The sequence below is a fragment of the Equus quagga genome, chromosome 8 (genome assembly GCF_021613505.1).
Source record: "Equus quagga isolate Etosha38 chromosome 8, UCLA_HA_Equagga_1.0, whole genome shotgun sequence".
In the NCBI taxonomy this organism is placed as follows: domain Eukaryota; kingdom Metazoa; phylum Chordata; class Mammalia; order Perissodactyla; family Equidae; genus Equus; species Equus quagga.
The window spans coordinates 82,173,101-82,194,260 of record NC_060274.1 but is presented as its reverse complement, the minus strand read 5'-3'; the positions used below and the strand labels follow the sequence as shown (position 1 = coordinate 82,194,260).

General features: G+C 39.8%; 1 protein-coding gene and 1 long non-coding RNA gene across 2 annotated transcripts in view; one reads left to right on the top strand and one right to left on the bottom strand.

Moving 5' to 3' along the window:
- Window positions 1-3,275: 3,275 nt before the first annotated feature.
- NFE2L3 (NFE2 like bZIP transcription factor 3) overlaps window positions 3,276-21,160 on the bottom strand; it is a 30,362-nt gene continuing 12,477 nt past the window's right edge. Inside the window, exons 2-4 of the mRNA XM_046670541.1 lie at window positions 11,865-12,044; window positions 6,031-6,117; window positions 3,276-5,289 (exon numbers count right to left, since the gene is read on the bottom strand). Coding sequence (XP_046526497.1) covers window positions 4,030-5,289; window positions 6,031-6,117; window positions 11,865-12,044 — 1,527 coding nt within the window. The 3' untranslated portion in view covers window positions 3,276-4,029. The remainder of the gene's footprint in view (window positions 5,290-6,030; window positions 6,118-11,864; window positions 12,045-21,160) is intronic.
- LOC124244153 (uncharacterized) lies at window positions 12,055-16,131 on the top strand. The gene is made up of 3 exons (XR_006889897.1): window positions 12,055-13,116; window positions 13,891-14,017; window positions 15,884-16,131. It is a non-coding gene; the product is annotated as an uncharacterized LOC124244153 (long non-coding RNA).

Here is a 21,160-nt window from a genome sequence, read left to right as displayed (position 1 = left end):
TTTCCCCCTTAGCTACCCAAAAAGAACAGGAAGCCTCAAAATATGACCAGTATTTAGAATTCACACTATTTTGTATCCTGATAGTTGCATAATGTGGGTATGTTTTACTTCCATGTCTACCAAGAGGCAAGTGTTATTGGGAGCCATCTTGGGTGCTGGCTCCCACACTGGAGTGCTTCTCTTGTGAAAGTTTTTGAAACTTCATCACTCTGTCTCCCTTGTAAGGATTTCAGTAGCCCAATTTGGTGTGTAAATATGAGGTAAATTGGTCCAAAAGTGATTCTGCTAACTTGGGCTAAAGTATTGAGAGCTAATTTAGGGGAACTTTAAAAGAATCATGTCTCGGTTACTTAGTAATGATAATTGCTAGTTCAAAAGTGGGTGTGTACCTTTGCAGAAGGTGGAAAACATCACTAATCTCAGTATACCTAAAGTACATGTACAGTCTTGTTAATTTTATTTAAATCGGTCGGTCAAGATTTGGAACTAATGTGTCCAGATGGTTGATACAGCCCATAAAATTTTAATGCCAACTAATGATTTTGTTAGCTGTGTTAACTGGGTGTTTTTTTCTGATAACGAGGCAAACCAGTGAGGTGAGTGGATTACCCAAGAAAGGAGCAAATTCATTTCTTTGAAGATGATGGCGGGTCAGGGGGAGAAGAAGAGACTGATCCTTCTATTTAAATAAAAGTACTCTTTAAAAAGTATTTGTGATTCAGTCCTAATAGAGGCACTGTAGGCTGACATTTTTTGTTCTGGGGCTTAGATCTGTAGCCATTTAGTTGACGTCTGACTGCTATATTCTAAAGGTCGGTGCTAAACAGCCTCGAGGGAACCCAAATAGGCAGATCTTGTTAAGCACGCACTCCTTGGGGTTAATATACATTGACGGATACTCTAATCTTACCTGTGACGGTGTTCAACATGACCTGTTGCTGGCTTCCAAAGGAAATGTAAAGGTTTTAATAGGGGAAAGGACAAACGACTGAACATCTGGTTGGCTGACCTCATTTCGCTTTTAACTCAAGAAATTCTATACTGGAGGAATGATTCCAGGAATTTTACTTGCTGTAGGTAAGGAAGGTAAGATTACCTGTATGTTGGGATCAATTCAAAATGGAAAGTAGGTTGGGGCCAATCCCCTAAATTCAAGAGTGCCTACAGGAAAATGTACTGCAAAGAGGTCAAGAGCTAATAACACAAACTACTAAATGAATGAGTAAACATTACTGATCTCAATTATCTAGTTCTTAATTGGTTCTTTTGAGGTTTTTGAGTTTTTAAATGCCACAACCTGCTTTGGAACACATTTGGTGTATATCACCACTTACCCCTTAAACTTGGTTTTGATGGAATTGTTTCTCAAGTAAGTCTTGGACTGTATCCATGTTTTGGTCAGATTAACTGAAGACTGATTCCACTATTTAAGAAATGTGTAAGAGACCGAAGTGGACAGATTGTTTCAGTGGTTTTACTCAGTACAATGCATACAACTTAAATGAGAGTTTGACCTTTTCAGAGTTACCAGTTCCTAAAATCTGAAGCTAAATAGAGGAGATTCTCTTTTTTAAAGATTTTATTTTTTTCCTTTTTCTCCCCAAAGCTCTTTGTATGTAGCTGTACAGTCTTAGTTGTGGGTCCTTCCAGTTGTGGCATGTGGGATGCCACCTCAGCATGGCCTGGGTAAGTGGTGACCTTTCCACACCAAGGGTTCAAGCCAGCGGAACCCTGGGCCGCTGCAGCGGAGCATGCGAACTTAACCACTCAGCCATGGGGGCTGGCCTCAATGAGATTTTGTAACACACTACGATAAACTGCACGTTAAGACTACTGGATTAGCAGAACAGTTTAGTCGAACTGGGTATCAGTTTCTTAATCAGCAAATAGGGAGTTCAGAATAAAATCTCGGTGTGAGGTTTTTACTGTTAGACCCAGAGTACGGATGGATTAATAAACAGCTTAAGTTTACATTCCTTGAATCTATTGTGATTTTCTCATGTGAGGTGATCATTGTCAGTAAACCAGCCCGTGGCAAACTAGACATGAAACTAGCTGTTGAAAATTTGTCTTGGTTACAATGCACCAAATACCTTCCTAATTCAAACTGTTTATAGACTCAGCTTCAGTTAGAATATTTTTGAGTCCCAGCTCACTCCAAGCCTTTTATTCTTGCCCATGTGATGATCTACTCTATTTCATTGTGGTATTGATAGTTTCAGGGATTTCGAGAGAATGCCAAGTAGGTCCTTGATAATCGACTAAGGTTACTTTGTTTTGAAAACTGCAAGTAAATTGGTACTGTAGATTTTCATATTGTAGCCTTGAAATAATGTCCGTGGGTGATATGCCCTGAACGTGTAATGAATCTAAATATCAAAAGCTAGGAGGGCTCGCCTGGTGGCACAGCCGTTAAGTTTGTACATTATGCTCTGGCAGCCCGGGGTTCATTGGCCAGTTCGGATCTTGGTTGCGGACCTACACACTGCTTGTCATGCCATGCTGTGTGGCAGGCATCCCACATACAAAGTAGAGCAAGATGGGCATGGATGTTAGCTTCGGGCTTATGTTCCTCAAAAAAAATTGAGGTGTGTTCTCTTCAAAAAGACAACCTGACAGATTTTGAAAGTCGTCATTGTACAAAACTGATTAGAAGTGTGATTGTATCTAGAAGCATTTTACTGGTGAAATCTAGGACTTGAAATGCCTAGGCCCAATATAACATGGAAAAAAATTAAAAATCCAGACTGTATCAACAATTTCTGTAACAACATAATCCCTTGACTTGTGCTATTCTATGTAGGCAATGATTCTTATGGCAGAAATAATATCTGACAACTTTGATTCTCAATTTTGAAATTAAACCTTAAACGAGTACTATTCATGTTGATCTTGATGTTCTCAAACCTGGACAATCTGGGGTAACAGTCTTCAAGAAATTGTCTCAGTGAGTTTTCATTTCAAATGCCCTTATTTCTAGGATTAATGACTTTGTAACTCATCGTCAAAACCCTCTTGTTCAAATAGTTAATCTTTTTTGCCCTGTTTGTGTTTAAAAATCGTCCATATGGTTTCAGTATTTCCAGTTCTCTCGGGTTATAGTCTATGCTCATCTATTCACACCTCCCGTACTGTTGGTTTGTGTTCTTGTATGGCTTGTAATGTTTTCACGTTAAGCTACATGAGTTGGAGGGAGGCCTAAACCCTTCTCTGACTGTAGAGGTATTTCCCAGCAGGCATTAAAACCGAATGCACCCTTAGTAATTAAACCCCAGTTTTGTTTTTTGGCACCTTGCTTTTATTTTACATAATATTCTATGTGTTAAATCCAAGGGGGGATTTCCCTTACCAGTTTAATGTATGTTGACTTCAGCATGGCTTGAGTCTGATGGATGTGTTCAAATCTTAAAAATCAGTATTTTGCTGCCCTATTTGCTACATATTCACCTGTATTTCCTGAATGTGGGTATTTCGGAGGAAAAATACCCCAAGTAAATTTGCTTAGGATTTCTGTATAAAAGGTAAAAGTTAACTTTTTTTATAAATTGAAATATAAAATTTATTTCCACAAAAAGAAAAAGTTATAATTTAAGTATTCATAAAAACCAAACTAAAATACTTTTGGAAAAGCTCACTCACTGTACTTCAGTGCTAACAAGCTAAATGAAAATGTTAAGGCTACTTAGCATTTCAAGTCATATAAAAACTGAATAATTAAATCCAGTGTTTGCTCTCTTTCAAGTGACCATCTTATTTAAAAAATGGCTACCAAAGTGGATAGTCATATCAGGGTTTTGTGTCACCTTATTCTTTGTACATACTACTTATGAATCATGCATATAATGCCGTAGGAGGATTTCACGGAAAGTGGTTTCCCCCAAATGTCCCACAAGTCTGATCTTGAAGTCCTAAATTTTTGTCCATAATAAACTTCAAAATGTAGCCTTAACTCAGTGATTCAAGTAGGAGTACTTAAGATATAACACCTGAGCTGAACTTCAGTTTCTGAACATTACTGCTTTATGCATATTAATGGAATCCATCTTCAATTTCTTCTCTTTTTCTCTTTCGGTTTTCCTTTTTGTGGCCTGAAGTCACCAGTTCCTTGGGTACAATCAAAACACTTCCATCATGGCTGTACTGAAGAGCATATTGGTTTGGATTGACTGGCCTACCTTCATCATCTCTTAACCTACTAAAAACATCATGATAAAGGTGGTGCAGTTTCTGTTTCATTATGTTAATAGCTTTGTTACACTGGGCTCGCTCTCTCTTAAGGGTTTCCTTCTTTGCTTGCAAGTTACATACATCCTCTTCTAGATTCAAAATTATGTCCATTTTGCGCCTACGACAATTCTGAGCAGCAACCTTATTCTTCCCTCTTCGTCTAATATCACGGATGAGCGACACTTGTAAGTCTGTCAGATAGTGCCTGCTTAGCATGCTGTTGAAAGAATCAACAGGCATGCGGACAATTTCATCTACAGAAAAGGGGATACGTAGAGCTTTGGCACGCCGTTCATCACGGCTTAAGTTTCTTTCTGTGTCACTGAGGTACCTACTCATTTTCTCTGGCTTTTCAGGCCATGAAAAAGATTCAGAATTGGATTCTAGGGCACGTGGCTCTAAGTGGTAAGTGTGGTTATGAAATACATGTTGAAATGCAAGGTCCCCACAAAAACCAGAGTCACTCCTGTGACCCATGGGCGCTGGGTAGTTACCTCCCACAGCCCCTTCTAAGTTATGGTGGGGAAGAGATTCAGGGTCACTACTATATCCTGTGGCGCCTTCTTCACAGATAGAGTGAGAGGTATTAGACTTGGTGATAGAGGTGCTGTTGTGGCTTGAATTTAACGAAAGCCCAGAATCAGAATCTGGTTCTTGAAAAAGCTGAGAAACTTCCATTGCATCAAAATCTCCTTCTGTGGCCAAAGACATTAAATTTATCTCATCAAATATGTTTATATTGAGGTCATGTAGAAAGTCTTCACTTGTTAGGTTCCTCATCTGATTGTCAACAAATGGGAGGAATGCTGTCAAATTAGCTACAGGAAGGCTCTGTTCAGCGTTGGTGGTATGAGAATTTAACTGCAGCAATGGTTCTTGTGGCTGTGAAGTTCTTACTACTGGATCTCTTCTAAATGTATTGTCAGGACACAGCAACATGGCCTCATGGAGATTCACGTCATGACTTATAGCCTGGCTAAAGTTTACATTGTAATGTGCTGAGGAATTCATGCCATCGTTGCTACTTCCTGGAAGGGCAGGAATATCTCCCAGTGAGATGCCCTGCAAAAGGAAGGGAGAACACTTTAAATACACATAACAGCAGTTCCAGTATCTAACACAACATTTCTTTCCTCACGTTTGTCAGTTCCTTTACACCAACAGAGATATGCTGTTGGCTATGAATAATTTTACCTAGTTCAATAATACAGGCAACATAATAGGTGATGTAAGCCCAAATTAGAATATGCTATACTCGAAAGAGTTATTCTTTGAATATCATGGAAATTTTTAAAACTTGATTAAGTTAAAAGGTCTTGTTATTAAGTATAATATAGTCTTGTAATTTACTGCTTTATAAAATGCAATTCTCATCCTAGCTATTGGCAACATTGTGGAAGGTCATGGTTAATAACAGCTATAGTAAAGTAGTCTGGGAGGGGTGGTTTTTTTTTTAAGCAATTAGACCAGCATCATAAAATACAATCAAGACACAAGGGCTGCCAGAAAAATAAAGCCATGGTTTAGTTTGTCAAATGCTTACTGCCATTTTGATTCAACATGAATTATTTGATTATATCTTTGTTATAATCTGGAAGGACGAACAGTATACATATTTGATAAATTCTCCAAAGTTGAAGTGTTTTCTATAAAAAGCAATCCTAAGTCTCTGTTTAAATAACACACTAGATGCTATTATATAAGTATTCAAATTATGTCACCCAGGCAAAAAGGTTATATTTATTCACAGAGAGGTCAATGCAGATATTTTCCTGCAAGGATAAAAGCCAAAGGTCCAGTTACCTCCACTGAATTTTCAGGCTGTGATGATGAAAGCAACTGAAATAAGTCTTCCATAGAAAAAGATGTATCTGTCCCATTTAGATGTCTCTAGAAAAACGCAAAAGGAGCATCATTCATTTAAAGTGAAAGACTGAATTGGCTGCCAGGGGCTTTAGGCTTAATCTTGAAAAGATAACCAGGTCATATCTTCATGCTGGACTCTAATCTTTATTTTGGAATTTTTACATTCAGTTCTTTTTAGTACTCAATATTTTAAACAAAAACCTTTAACAACTCCCCAATTCCTGCCCTATCTTCCATATAACTTTTGGTTAATATTCTTAGTTCCACCTTACTTTGCCCCTCCACAGCCAACCCTCAAAATTGGTTACAAAATTATGTAATTTTTATAGTCAAATACATAGTGAGATTTACCAAAATGTTTTACCAACTTATCAGTGCTTCATCTGCCTTCAGGGTTTAGTTTCCTTCTTGTTGAAGTAACTCCTTTGATAATTCTTTTTAGAGAAGCTCCAGGAGTAGCCAACTCTTAGTTTTTTGTAACGTACTTATTTTGCCTTCATGCTTAAGTGATAGTTTATCTGGTGAGATGATCTGGTTTAATGTTTTCCCTCAGTACTTTGTCTCATGGCATTTATTACTATTCATACGTTTGCTATCAGTCATTTTATAGCCAATCTTTTTTTCCTCCGGTGTTAAAACAATTTTTTTCTTAGTCTTTTTTGTCCCACCATTTCACTTTGATATGTCTGGGACTTGATTTTATTTACTCTGCTTGGGACTCTGCATTTCTTTAATATGAGTCATAAGAAGATCATTTTAATTTTGGAAATATTTTGCCATAAGCTCTTTGAATACTTCTTCATACTTCCTAGTCTCTCCTGGGACTCCTATTAGAAATAATTTAGATTTTCTCATTCTGTCACTATCTCAATTTTCTTTTTATATTTAAAGGTAAGCTCATCTTTTTTGGGGAGTTATTTCTGTAGGAATCCCACATACCAAGAGTTACCAACTAACTATAAGGCAGTTCTCTGTTTTTCTCTGCAAGTACCAGTTTTGATATCATTTTCTACACTTTGCTTTCTTGTCTCAGGATTCCTGATGGTGATGGTGGTGTGGATTCAGACTCTGTATCTGGCTTTGGGGCCCACTTGGGGTTCTGGCTTCTAAGGGCTGGATAGACAGCTTCCTTGCTATGTCTCTTCGCTGATGGCTGGAACTGTCCTAGTCCCTATTTCCTGAACAGAAGAGCCTTTCAACATTCTGGGCTGTAAGCAGGGAACTCAAGTACCCCTAGGTTATGGACTGGAGACCTCTCTTCCCATCCATTCAACCCCACTCTCGGTCATGATATCCGGATCCAGTTCCTCCTTGGGGCTCTTCAGCTCTGGCGCCTGATTATCTTAAGTTCTGGATTTGAGTTCCCTCTTTGTTTCTTTTATCCATAGGGTCCCTTTCTTGCTTTTGAGTTCTGCCATACACTTAAAATACTATCCATTATGTTTTAGCTAAGATTTCTACTTTTGGCGTGTCATAGGGGGTATCTTTACATGCCAGCAGGTTCACATTCCTCACTTGTGCTGTACATCACTCCCACCCCGAACTTTTTATTTTAGGGTTTTCTTTTTTGAAGATTCAGACCAATTGGATTGAGGAGTAGGTGTATACACATATTTGGTTTCCTTTTCTGCCAAATACCTTGGGTTCTATAAAGCCATGTTTTCAAGGCCCATAATACAAAGCTACAAGGCTTTCTGTGTCTATGGATGCTACAGGGCTATTTAAGCTAAATTGATGGATAAGATTTCTTGCATTTAACTGGCAAATTATGCATTCTTAGTGGATAGCAGACTTCTTCAATTGACTTATTTAAAATGATTGCTAATTTGTTAAGAAATTTCAGAAATGTTCTATTCTATTAATAACCTCAAATTTGACTCAGTCCTGGCCAACCATTCACCAAAATTTGCTGATGGTCACAAGTGTATGAGAATGGATACTATCTGCACAAATCTGTATCCCTGCAAAAACAATCCATAATGGTGAGTAAATAACATTATTTGCAGAAAAGAAAGCCTCAGTATTTAAACCACAGAAGTTAAGGGTATGAGGATCATTCTGCTTAAAATGAATTATGGACTGATTCTTCGGGCTAGTCAGAGATGTGTTTCATTAAACCTTCTGCCTCTTTCCTCTTCAGTGCCCCAGGAGATGGCAGGTGGAGGCGCTCACCCCTACCAATCCAGTCCTCTGGTTGGGTTGATAGGAGGGTAGGAGGAACGACAGAGTGCCTTAGAGACAACAGCTTCTGCTGAGTGTCTCATCAATGCCATCTTTCTCTGAGCTCTATTTCTCCCCAAGTCGCCTTATGCCCTGATGGTGGTAATGGTTTCATGTTGTTGCTAGTTGCTGAGAGCTTCCTATTCCTTGGTGTTTCCCTTAAACCTGCCCTCACCTCTGCTGAAAAAAAGAATCCCCTCATTCATGTATCTTCAGAAAATCATCAGCATGTGCCTTCTATTTGAGGGCCTTAACTGTGGACAGCATTCTGTTTGAAGTCATTGTGCCAACAGAGTTCTTCTGTCTACCACACTTAATTATTCAGAACAATTTTGAGACATTTGGTTTCAAAGAACTTGGTTAATCCATTTCTAAATCTAATTGCTTAATTTTTTCTGCTCAGCTAGGAACAGATCCTGCACAAAAATGGACAATTAAGCCATTCTTACAGTTAATCCATGAAACATATTCCATACTTCAAGTTCAATGTAAATTGCCAGGAAATAGTCAGTCCTCTTCTTTTTTCTTAAGTCAGACTCTCATAATTCTCCCCTTCCTAAGTCTTCACATAAAATATGAACATAGTTTTCTATTTTGGGTCGAGAATTCATTGCATTTTGAGCAGAGATCACTAGGATGGTGGGCACACATTTAACTTTATAAGACATACTTTTAATAAGATCAAACATTAATATAAACTCAACTTGTCTTTAGTGAGAACAAAATGTCTTCAGACCAGTTAACCTACATATACTGTGTATTTGTTCTTCATTAATAGCTGGCAGTCTGTGTCTAGGACTCCAATGGGGCTAGAGAGAAGTCACTGTTAAGGAGCAAATTATGCCATTCGTCCTAGGTATTCTTCCATGGTAATCACCCAAAGAATGGAAATAAATGCCAGTGATTAATCACAAACAACCCATTTCTGCTTTATTTCAGCAACCTGTAAGAGCACTACAGCTCCATGAAAGAGTAGACAGATAGTGTCAGAAGCTCCTATAAGAAATGTGTAATTTGCAGTACACCAAGATGTGGTGTAAATGCTAACTAAACAAGACTGACACAGGCCAGGAATGTGGAGGTACAAATGAGGAGCCGAGCCTTATCATTAAGAATTAAGGCACAAATGCCTTGCTTTGAGTGATTAATGTGTTTCCGGAAAGTTTTGTCCAAACTGATGTTTGTCCTAATTCAAATTATATTTTAAATTCTCCAAGGAAGCTCCCTACTTTATCTCTTCATTAGTATTTAATGAGTGCCTACTATGTGTCTAACAGTCAGTCAGTTACCAACTAATTTGAATTACCAAGTAATTCAAAGAAGTAGAAAACACAGTTCCTGCTTTTTTGGGAAGCCCAGTGAGGGAGTAAAGGCAAAGACACACCCAGGAGAAAAATGAACCAATAGCATAAATCTGTATACACTGAAGTGGCAGACTGTGATAAAAACTCTCCCTCAAAAAAGATGACTGTGAGGTACTCAGGAAAGTGGGCTGAAACGTCTCCTTCAAAATAAATATGGTTCTTCCAGTATTTTGTTAATATAAAAGTCCACTGGCACTGAAGCAATAATGTGTGTGTGGGAGGTGGGAGAGGAGGGCAGGGGTAAAGCCACACCAAGGATCCATGAATTATGAGGAAAGCCAAGGCCTAGGGAGAATACCAGTGGGCGAAAGCATGGCAGGTGCAGACACTTCTGCATATCAAAGGGGAATGAGAGGCTGCAATGGGACCCTCATTCAACTGAAGGTTATAAAAGGGTTGAAGCCTCAGAGGCTAGGGAGTGGAAATAGGAGGTTTTCTTGGAGTGAGCTCCCCACCCCTCTTACCTGAAGACTAGCAAAAAGGGACTCAAAGAGACCACTTAGAAACATGGTGTGTGTTCTCTGCAGTTTGGGGAACACAGTAGATGAGGCAGAGCTTGCCTGAGGAATATAACAGGCCGAGAGGCCAGACAAGGGCTGCAGTGAGGGAAGTGACTAGACTGACAAAGGGGGAGAAGGGCAGGTTTCCAGGACCAGCTGCTGGGGAACCAGCATGTGGTTGAGAGGGCGACCTAGAGAGGGGAGGTATATGCCACGGAAAATGCAAGAAGGACTCCTAAAGGCCAGCTGGAGGTAGAGGTGCCATTTATTTATCCCTGTCAAGAGAAGGGCCGATGAAGGACTCCCAGCTGTGGGGACAGGGGTGTCCACAGAACCTATGAAATCAAAGTGCCCATCTGACAAAAGTAGTTTTAAATACATCCTACAGTCAAGGGAAACCAGTGTGATTGGTGCCAGTCAAGTAACACCTTTCCTGAACCCTTACCACCCACCACACCCTCAGCCCCAGAGAAGATAGCCTACTAAGCAAGGGATGAAGACTTGGGGAAATAGAGAAATAAGACACACACACCCCCTTTTCCACTTAAGCTAAGCTTCGAGGCTGCTGCAGCAGGTGAGACAGGAGGAGGGGAGAAGGTGAATTTCAGTTCAGAGTTTTTGAGAATTACACTAGATTATATTGACCAATTGCTGTACTGAGATGACCAGGGAGATTTTAATATGATTACCTAGAAGTTACAAGGCCTGCCCGAGATCTCACCCAAGATGTAGGGAAGAACGAGTTCCCCTACAACAGGTCAGAACAGGCTAGAAGGGGTGAGAAATGGTGGGTGGGCAAAGAGAGTAGAGCAGTTTTCTGATTTCACTCCATCGATCACATATTGTTCGATGTAATATTACATGTCAAGGGTACAGTGATGATGGGTTGTCTGAGAAGGGCCAAGCCATGGTACTCTCCATCCTCCAAGGGTATTCAAGGCACAGCCCCAAACTCCTCCTGGTTAAAGGTCTGTGGAGCCTCCAGCTTGTCTTCGGAGCATCCGTTTGCCAGGCTTGTGGGCTGGGACCTCAGCAGGGCTGAGTAGAAACCAGAGTATGGCCTAAATAAAAGAAACGGGGAAGCACAGGCTGCAAGAAGAATCCATCCCTTCAGCCTGGCTCTTGGAGTTCATCTTTTGATACCTCTCTCACTGATAAGAGTGTGGTTAGACATAGAAGAGCCAAGGAGGCTGTCCCACTGAGCCCGGCCAGAGGTACAAAATGGGCTCCTGGATGCCCATTCAGCAAGGCCCACCAGGAGACTAAGCAAGGATTTGAGCCCAAGCCCCAGCTGGTATAGAGGGTGATTTGCCTGTAGAGTCCTCTGGCTCGCTCTCCCAGACTTAGCCAGCCTGGCTGCCTCTGCAGGTGGCTGGTTGAGGATTCCTGAGTTCAGGGTGCCAGCCATCTCTTTGTCCCTTGCCATGGCAAACACAACTAACAAAACCTGCTAGCAACTTCCTGGAGGTGAGTTTAACCAGAAAAACACTAATTCTACGGGCTGACTCCTTTGTAAATCAAATAACCACTCCTGCAATGTAAAAAAATATGTATTTTCATATGTCAGATTTGCTTATAGTAGAGTACACTTATATGCAAAATTCATTCGCAACACAAACTGTCAAGGTCATAAAATCTACCTTAAAGCCAAAATGTTAGTAAGGCTGGGATATTCTGACATGCTCACCTCATTTCTAGATTCAGTGGTCTTTTCTGCCTCCCAGTCAGGTTTATCTGCTGTTTTATTTTCATCTTCATTCTTCTGCTGTAGTGATTTATCCTCCTGGGCTGACACTCTTTGCTCATTTTCCTCATGCTGAGAACTGTGATCCACAGCTTCATGCCTCTCTCTTAGTACCTCATTTTCCTATAAAAATACCCCAAAATATGCTAAGTTGAAATCCATGTTTCATCAAATAAGTCAAACAGTTTTTAAAACTGCCTTGTACTTACTGCTCAGTGATCATGACAACCCGTAAGTCAAAAGTTAAGACTGGTGTTTCATTATTTCAATATCAAAGAAACATTTAATTCTGAAACAAAGGTCAGTTTTGTGTCCCGTCCTTCTTAAGACCTCACTCTGAGGCAAGCTGTTCTAATCGGCATAATTCAAATTAGATGCCTTTATAAAGCCCCTAAGTTTAAAATATTTGCAAATTTGATCAAACAGCTAAGTTGGAAGCAAATACTAATCAAATATACATAGAAAAATCTGGAGAGTATTATTACAAAGTATTAATTGTGGTTGTCTCTGAAAGGTGGGATGGGTTGGGGGAGGGTGGGTAAAAAGAGCTGACTTCCCTTCATACATTTCTGTAGTGTTTGAATATTTTACAACAAACTTATTTCTTTTACAATCAGGAAAAAGGTGAATATATTTTTATTTTGAAAAAATAAAGTTAACAACAAAGCTTAAACTAACATCTCCAGATATTTTCAACTCTGCTTATTTACCTAGATGAGTCCTTCTACTTTTTAATTTCCTTTAACTGAGGAGACTTAAATAATTAAAAGGCTAGAGAATTCATCTAAACATTCAAATAGTTACAATTTAGCATACACTGTAATACTGATACTTTCAATTATGATATTAAAAGCTCTCTGTATGATTTTTTTCCCCTCTAAGGTAACATCAAGGCTTCTGAAACTCTCTCAAAGGATCTATTTTTAATTTCTCTCTTCCAGCAACAAAGCACATTGGACTAACTCAAGGACAGCACCACTTCCCACCACTCTAAACCACAGAAATGTTAACCTTAAAAAAAAAAAATGAAGGTCAAAGAAATAGAAATCTACAGATGCCAGAAGCAAGGAGAGAAATCAAAGCAAGAGCAGAAAAAGGAAGCTGATGTGCTGGTGGCCTGCTTGGTTTTACCTGCTTCTCTGTTCACTGTACCTGACTGTAGGATATATGCAGGCTCCCTCCCGACGCTGTGGAGGTCAGTCTTGGTCCTACCTCAATCAGTCCCTGCACACTACTGCTGTGTGCTCAAGGATACTGCTCCTGCTACTCTCCTCTCTTTTCTGCATCAACAGTTGTTCCCTGTATATTGGATAATTCCTTCAGCCTACTGACATACAATATCACCACCTGTCTTTGAAAATCCCTCCCTTGGTCCCATATTAGTCTTTAGGTCCCAGCCCATTTTTCTGCTCTCTTTTAGAACATAATCCTCCAAGAGTCATCTAGACTCAATGTATTCTCTCTTGAACCTATTCCAATGAAGACTTTGTCCCTACCACTCCACTGACACAGCTCATCAGGATCCCCCAAGTTGGACAATTCTCCATCCTCATCTGACTCGACCTATCGGCAACAGTTCATTTAGTTACTCCCTCCTCCTGGAAACAGGTTCTTCACCTGGCATCCACGGACCTTTTCTCTATTCTCCTACCTCACTGACTACTTCTCGTTTGCTGATTCTTCATCTTTATCATCTCTAAACATGGCAATGCCCCAAGGCTCAGCCTCAGACACAACAAACACTCTCCCACCTTCTGACCAGTATTTGCTATTCTTTCTGCTTGTAAGGTTCTCCCTCTGCTCACCTCCCTCCCACCCCTACCCTGTGGCTTCCTTCAGGTCCCTATTTAAATATTACCGTCTCACTTTTCTTTCTTAAGCTCACTACCTATTAAAAAAAAAGAAAGGAAAAAAAGCACCTCTCAGATCAATATCTAACTCCCTTATCTTCCTTTATTCTTTTCCACAGCACTTAGCACCAGCTGATATATTTGTTGTCTATCTATCCCACTGGAATGCTAGTTTCTTGAGGGCAGGGACTCTGTCTGCTTGGTTCCTGCTATATGCCCACTGCTCACCCCAGAGCTTGACACATAGTAAGTAGATCCTTAATAGATATTTGTTGAATAGATGAACTCCTGGACACAACATCCTAAGACTTTGATAGGGATCTGACTTCTAACGGGTGAGATGCCATAGTCTTGCTCTTTCCTATAGGTAGGATTCCGGCTACAATGCTGATTCATTCCTATCTAAATTTGGGGAAAGAAGAAAAAGGTGACTGGTCATTACTCTTTCAGCTCTATTCTTTGCCAAGGCAATATTTCTTTTGTTAAACCTGAAGTCAGATTTTAAAATTCTGGATTCCTGAGACAGCTAATTTTGTTTACAAATTTGCTGTTGGTGAGCATAGTTGCTTCTAATTTCTAAATCACACGATCTACTTTAGAACCATGAAGCAAGGTCCCCTCAATCTGTAATATGTGAGTTAACACAACTCACACACATGGACACACACATGAACTTGCAAACACAAGAGTATGTTATCTATAATGTTTACATAAATAAACAATAACAGAGCGAACAGCTGGCTAATACAAGACTAGATCAAGCCCATAAGGAAACCAATCAAGTAAACTTTAGTCTGGGAAGGCTTTTTGTGGGGAAAACTTTTAGAATGTATAAGAATTTGTAACAAAAGTATGTAAGATGGCCTGCCTAAAAACTCAAGAAGAAAGAAATGAAGGCAGAGATTGTATATGACCACAACTCACATTGCAAGCAGCAGAAATTAGGTTAAAAATCCTATCATATAATAATGGATCATAACTAATTAAGTAAAATGAGTTAAAATGAAAGAATCAGTCAGTCCATTTTGAATACAAACAAGTAAACGAAGGAAAAAGGAAATCTCTTCCTTACAGTAGAATGCAACTAATAAATATAGAAGGAGAATGGTGGAGTTAGAAAATCATCCATGTGTGCTAGAACTAGGGAGTAAAAGCTTGATGAGAAACAAGATATTTAAATAGTCTCAAAGTATCATCCCACAGATTACTTTTTAATTACAAAAAGAAAAATAACAACACTACAGGAGAAACCTGGCAAACACCATCTAAACCATGTGGTCTGATCTGTCATCACAATGTGGAGATAAACCATTGTCAGGTGCCTCCTGATATGAAATGGAGAAGGACACATTACCACTTCTGTGGTATTCTTGCCAAAAATTCATAATCTCAATGTCATCATGAGGAAAGATCAGACAAATAAAAATTGGGGATCATTTTACAAAATAACTGATTGATACTCTTCCAAAATCTAAAGGTCAAGAAATACCAAGACAGAGGAACTTTTCCAGATTAAAGGTGACTAAGACGTTTGATAACTAAATACAATGTGTGATCTCAGGTTAGATGCTGACCCAGAGGAAAAAGGAGTTATATAGAACATCACTGGGGCAACAGATAAAATTTGAATATGGATAGTAGCGTAGATAATAGTCTCAGATTCATGTTAAATATCCTGATTTTGATAATTGGTTATAGAAAAAAAATCATTGTTGTTAGGAAATATACACTCAGGTATTTGGGTATCAAAGGACACAATGGCTTCAATTCACTCAAATGTTTCAGAACAAAAAGAATTATACATATTTAGAGATAAATATGATTATAAATATAGATAAGTCAAATGGGATAAAATGTAAATAGGTAAATCTGAGTAAAGAAAATATACTATTCTTGCAACTTTCTTTTTTTAATTTGGAATTATATCTAAAAAGTTACCCTAAAAATCTCTACATAGCAAAATCACTTTGGCCAAAGCAGCAGCAATGGGTTTACTCAGAACTATTCTTCCATTAAATTTTCTGTCAATCTGTACTTTTCCCCCAAAGTGTATACAACTATGTATAGTTGTATCAATTGCTTTAATAATTATTTTCACCTCTTCCTTTCCAGCCGGCCCCGGTGGTCTAGTGGTTAAGACTTGGAACTCTCACCACTGTGGCCCAGGTTCATTTCCCAGTCAGGGAACCACACCACTGTCTGTCGGTTGTCATAGTATGGTGGCTGCCATACTATGGTGGCTGAGTTGCTGTGATGCTGAAAGCTATGCTACCGGTATTTCAAATACCAGGAGGGTCACACATGGTGGACAGGTTTTAGCGGAGCTTCCAGACCAAGACAGACTAGGAAGAAGGACCTGGTCACCCACCAACTTCTGAAAAAACTGGCCATAAAAACCCTGTGAATGGCAGCAGAGCATTGTCTGATATATCACCAAGGTGAGAGGATGGCGCAAAAAGACAAAAATGGGGTTCTCCTACCAGATGTGCATAAACAAGCCAGTTAATTACGGCATCAGCTTTCAGGAAGAGAAATCAGCTTTATTCTGTGAGATCAATCTGCAGGGAGACAGCAGGTGTGTGCCCTCAGACCTGTCCCCCCAATTCGGGATTTGGGGCAAACTTAAGAGGTTAGGGAGAACAGGCTGGCACGTGGAAATGCTGGCAGGACAGGTTTTGATTGGTGGGCTTCAAGCATTTATGGTAAGGTGGGGAAGGAATTTTAATACCAGATCTTCCTGAATGACAGACCCCTTGCTTTTGATAAGAGTCTGACTTTTAAGCTCTGGTCATCCCGGTCCTTTGGTTCTATAGGGAGGATTATCTTTGGTTCTGTGGTCATTTCAGGTCAAGATTTCTTCTTCTGTGCATGCTCTGGCTACGTGACCTTGCAAATTTTCTGAAAGACAATTTGTAAATCACTCTGTTGATAAGAGATGGGGCCTGTTTGCACTGGCTAAATGGGCCCATGGTTACAGGTTCTACCCTGCTGTACACAGGATCACTAGGAGTTGGAATCCACTTGAAGGCACTAACAACTGCCCTCCCAACATTTAAATTTCATATTTCATTTTCTTGTCTAATTGCTTTGGTTGTATTTCCAGAAAAATGTTCAATAATAATGGTGATACCTGGTATAAAGGAAAACACTGTCTATGTGTCTCCTCTACTCTCAATATGCTACTACAGCACTACTTCACTTCTGACACCAGATGTGTGGGTCTCCCATACACCAAGCAATTCTGCGACACCAGTTTGGTGTCCTGTAATTTAACTCAATTCTGACACTATCTACTTGGAGATAGCATCATGTCCCACAGGTTAAGGGTTCAGCCTCAAAAGACCGCCCCCCTTCAGATGCCAATGGCAAGTCCAGTATGTCACCCATGCTTCCGCCAACTGGCTATAAATCGAAGGTTCCCACAACCCCCTCCTTGAATAATTTGCTAGAGCGGCTCACAGATCTCAGGAAAACATTTTACGTACTAGATTACCATTTTATTATAAAAAGCTACAATTCAGGAACAACCGGATGCACAGAGCAAGGTATGTGGGAAGGGGAATGGGGCTTCCATGCCCTCTGTAGGCATGGCACTCTTCCAGCACCTCTTCTAGTACCTCCATGTGTTCACCAACCTGGAAGCTCTCCGAACCCAGTCCTGGGTTTTTATGGAAGCTTCATACATTGGCATGACTGATTAACTCACCAGCCATTAATGGCTCAACTCAATCTCCAGTGGCTTGGCTTCCTCAGAGGTCTGGGAGCTGGGGCTGACAGTTGTAACCTTCTAATTACAAGGTTGGTTTCCTTGGCAACCAACCTCCATCCTTAAGGGCTTTTGAAAAGTCATCTCATTAACACAGATCAGGTGTGGTTGAAAGGGGATCGTTATGAATAACAAGACACTCCTTTTACCTTTCTGGCTCTGGAGCTATTTCCGGAACTGAAGACAAAGGACAAATATTCTAACAAAAGATGCTCCCATTCCTCTTAATGCTTAGGAAATTCCAAGAGTTTTGGCAGCCCTAGGTCAGAATGGGAGAGGTAGACCAAACATATATTTAAATCACATCATCACACCTGACATTCTTATCTTGCTCATGAATTTAATAGGAATGCTTTTAATGTTTCACCAATGAGGATGACGTGGACTTTTACTTGAGATTCAAGTCAATCATTTTTTTAGTCATTCATTCAATCAATACATACTGAGTGCCAAAAACTACACTAGATGCTGTGGATACAATAGTGAAAAATACATTCTGACTGCCCCTTCAGAGCTTCTATCCCAAAGGGAGCAGGAGCCAAAAATACAAGTGAACTAACAAAACTGCAAGTTACGGCAAGTGAAAGAGAGAAGAAAGAGGGGAGCTAATTTAGAAAGAGTGGTTAGGGAAGGCCTCTCAGGGGAGGTGATATTTTAGCTGAGATCTAAAGAAATAGAAAGGGTTGTGTGCAAGGCACAGAGAATATCCAAACAGTGTACTCATTTGCCTGTTACCATAACATATTTAATTAGCTTCTTGATGGATATTTAGTTGTTTCTAATCTTTTCTTATAACCTGCAATATTAAAACGTCCTCATACATACTTCTTTACACACATGTGCAAGTAGAATAAATTCCTAGACTTTATGCTGGGTCAATAGATATGTACATTTTTTATTTGATGGATTCTACCCAACAGAATGTGGTAATTTAAATTCCTAACAATGGATAAAAGTGCCAATTTGATAGATGAAAACTGGTTATCTCAATGTAATTTTAAGTTACATTTCTCTTATTATGAGTGAGATTGAACATTTTTCACAAGTTTAAAAGCATTTGTATTTCCTTTTCTGTGAATTCTGTGTCTCCTTTGTCCATTTTTCTATTGGTTAGTCTTCTTCTTATTGATCGGTAGCAGCATAAGATCATTTTTTTTACTCACCTCCTCCCCACCAGTCTGCAGAAATGCAACAGTGGAAGTGGCGAGACCAGTTAGGAAACCATTGGCATAATTTAAGTGAGAGTAGATGACAGTCTGGAAAAGGTGGTGGTAGCAGATAGAGAAGTGGAAGAATCCATGATAACTGTGGAAGAAGAACAGACAGGGCTTCTTGATGGACTGCAAATGGGAGGTAGAGGAAAGGGAAGAAGTAAGAACGACTCCTAGATTTCTGGTTTGAATAACCTGTGCATAGTTCTGGAGAGAACAGTCTAAAGGGGAAACAGAGTTCTTCCATTTTGGATATGTTAAATTTGAGATATGAAAACTCAAGTAGAAATATGCATTACACTGGTGACGAGAATCTGAAATTTAGAGCCTTTGAACTGAAGGTATAAATTGGGAACACATCAACATAAGAAGAAATCTACAGGAACTAATAAGATTCCAGCAAGAGAGTACAAAGCAAGAAGGGACTCAGCACCTTGTCTTGAGGGAGTGCAGCATGCAGGTCAAGCAGAGAGGCCAGCAAAGAGACTGAGGAGGACAGGAAGTGAGGTATGGGGGAAGCCAGGAGAGCGCAATGTCTTAGAATCGAAAAGTATTTCAAGAAGAATGGAGTGGTTGATTGTGTAGAATGCTGTTTAGAGGCTGTATGAGGTAAGGACAAAAAAGTATCCATTGGATTTGGCAATGAAAAAAGCTGTTGGTGACCTTCGAAAAATCAATTAGGGTAGAAGCCAAACAATACCATGTTGAAGAGTAAATGGGGGACAACAAATTGGAAAGAACGTATAGACGATTCTTTCAAGAATCTGGCTATCAAGTGAGTGGAGAAATGCGTCAGAGTAGTGTTCTGTTTTGAAGATGAGATACTAGAGTATGTTTGTAAGGCAATGATTTAGGAGATGGGATAAATGCAAAGCAACGTCCTTCAGAAGGTAACAGACTCCAAAGTACAAGTGGCAGGATGAAGTCTGAAAGAAGGAAAAATAAAGTATTCATTTCAAGATAAGGAGTAGAAAGTGGAACAAGAATATATTTGAGGATTTGGTAGTAGGAAGATCGATCTGTTTTTCTTGAAGGGTATTTTCAAAAAGTAGAAATGGATATTGAACATTAAGGTTATTTAGTATGTCCATAGCTTATTTGACACTTTTCTTCAAGAGGTAAAGCTTAATTCTCCTCCCCTTGCGGAGGAGCTGGACTTAGTGAACTGCTCCTAACAGAATAAGATGGAAGTAATGGTATAGCACTGTGGCTTCCTCCTTGCTCTCTCTTTGATCACTTGCTCTGGTGAAAGCCAGTGCTCATGTTTTAAGGACATTCAAGCTCTGTATGGTGAGGCCTACTTGGCAAAGAACTGAGGCCTCCTGCCAACAGCCATGTGAGTGATCTATCTTGGAAGTGGATCCTCCAGCCCCAGTCAAGCCTTCAGATGAATGCAACCCAACCAACATCTTGATTGCAACCTCATGAGACCCTGAATAAGAACCACCCAGCTAAGCCACTCCAGAATTTGTGATGCACAGATACTGTGGGATAACAAATGTTTGTTGTATTAAGCCATTAAGTTTTGGGACAGTTTGTTATGTAGTAATGAATAACTAATACAAACATTAAAAAAATACTTTTTGTATCTATATTTTTTGTATACCTTACTAATATCTTATTTAATACTTTGTAGGAATACACCTAAGAGTGATTCTTGGCTTCTTCTCCTGGCTGGCAGTGTGGAGGCTGCATGATGCCCGGAGTTACTGTAAAAGACGTGAACCAGCAGTTCATCAGAGCTCTGGCAGCCTTCCTTAAAAAGTCTGGGAAGCTGAAATCCCTGAATGCATGGACACTGTCAAGCTGGCCAAGCATAAAGAGCCTGCTCCCTACGATGAGAACTGGTTGTACACATGAGTTGCTTCCACAGAGTGGCACCTGTACCTCCAGGCTGGCACTGGGGTTGGCTCCGTGACCAAGATCTATGGGGGACATCAGAGAAACAGTGTCATGACCAGCCACTTCAGCAGAGGCTCCAAGCGTGGCCTGCTGGATCCTCTAAGCCCTGGAGGGGCTGAAAATGGTGGAAAAGGACCAAGATGGAGGCTGCAAACTGAGACCTCAGGGCCCGAGAGATCTGGACACAATTGCTGGACAGGTGGCAGCTGCCAACAAGCAGCATTAGAACAAATGATGCTAGGTTAATAAATTGCCTCATTCGCAAAAAAAAAAAAAAAAAAGAAAGAAAGAAAAAAAGGAAGTGATTCCTGGATTTCTTTGACATATTTTTTTAGGTCTTGGTGCCATCGTCATGCTGGTTTTGAAAAAAGAATTGGGAAGCTTTATGTAACATCAGAACTCCTTACTGGAAAGTTTGAAAGAACTGCCCTTGAATTCTGCCTGCACCACCAAGAAGTTTTTGTTTTGATTTTTAAAGAAACTGTTCTGACAATGTTTCCAACTTCTTTT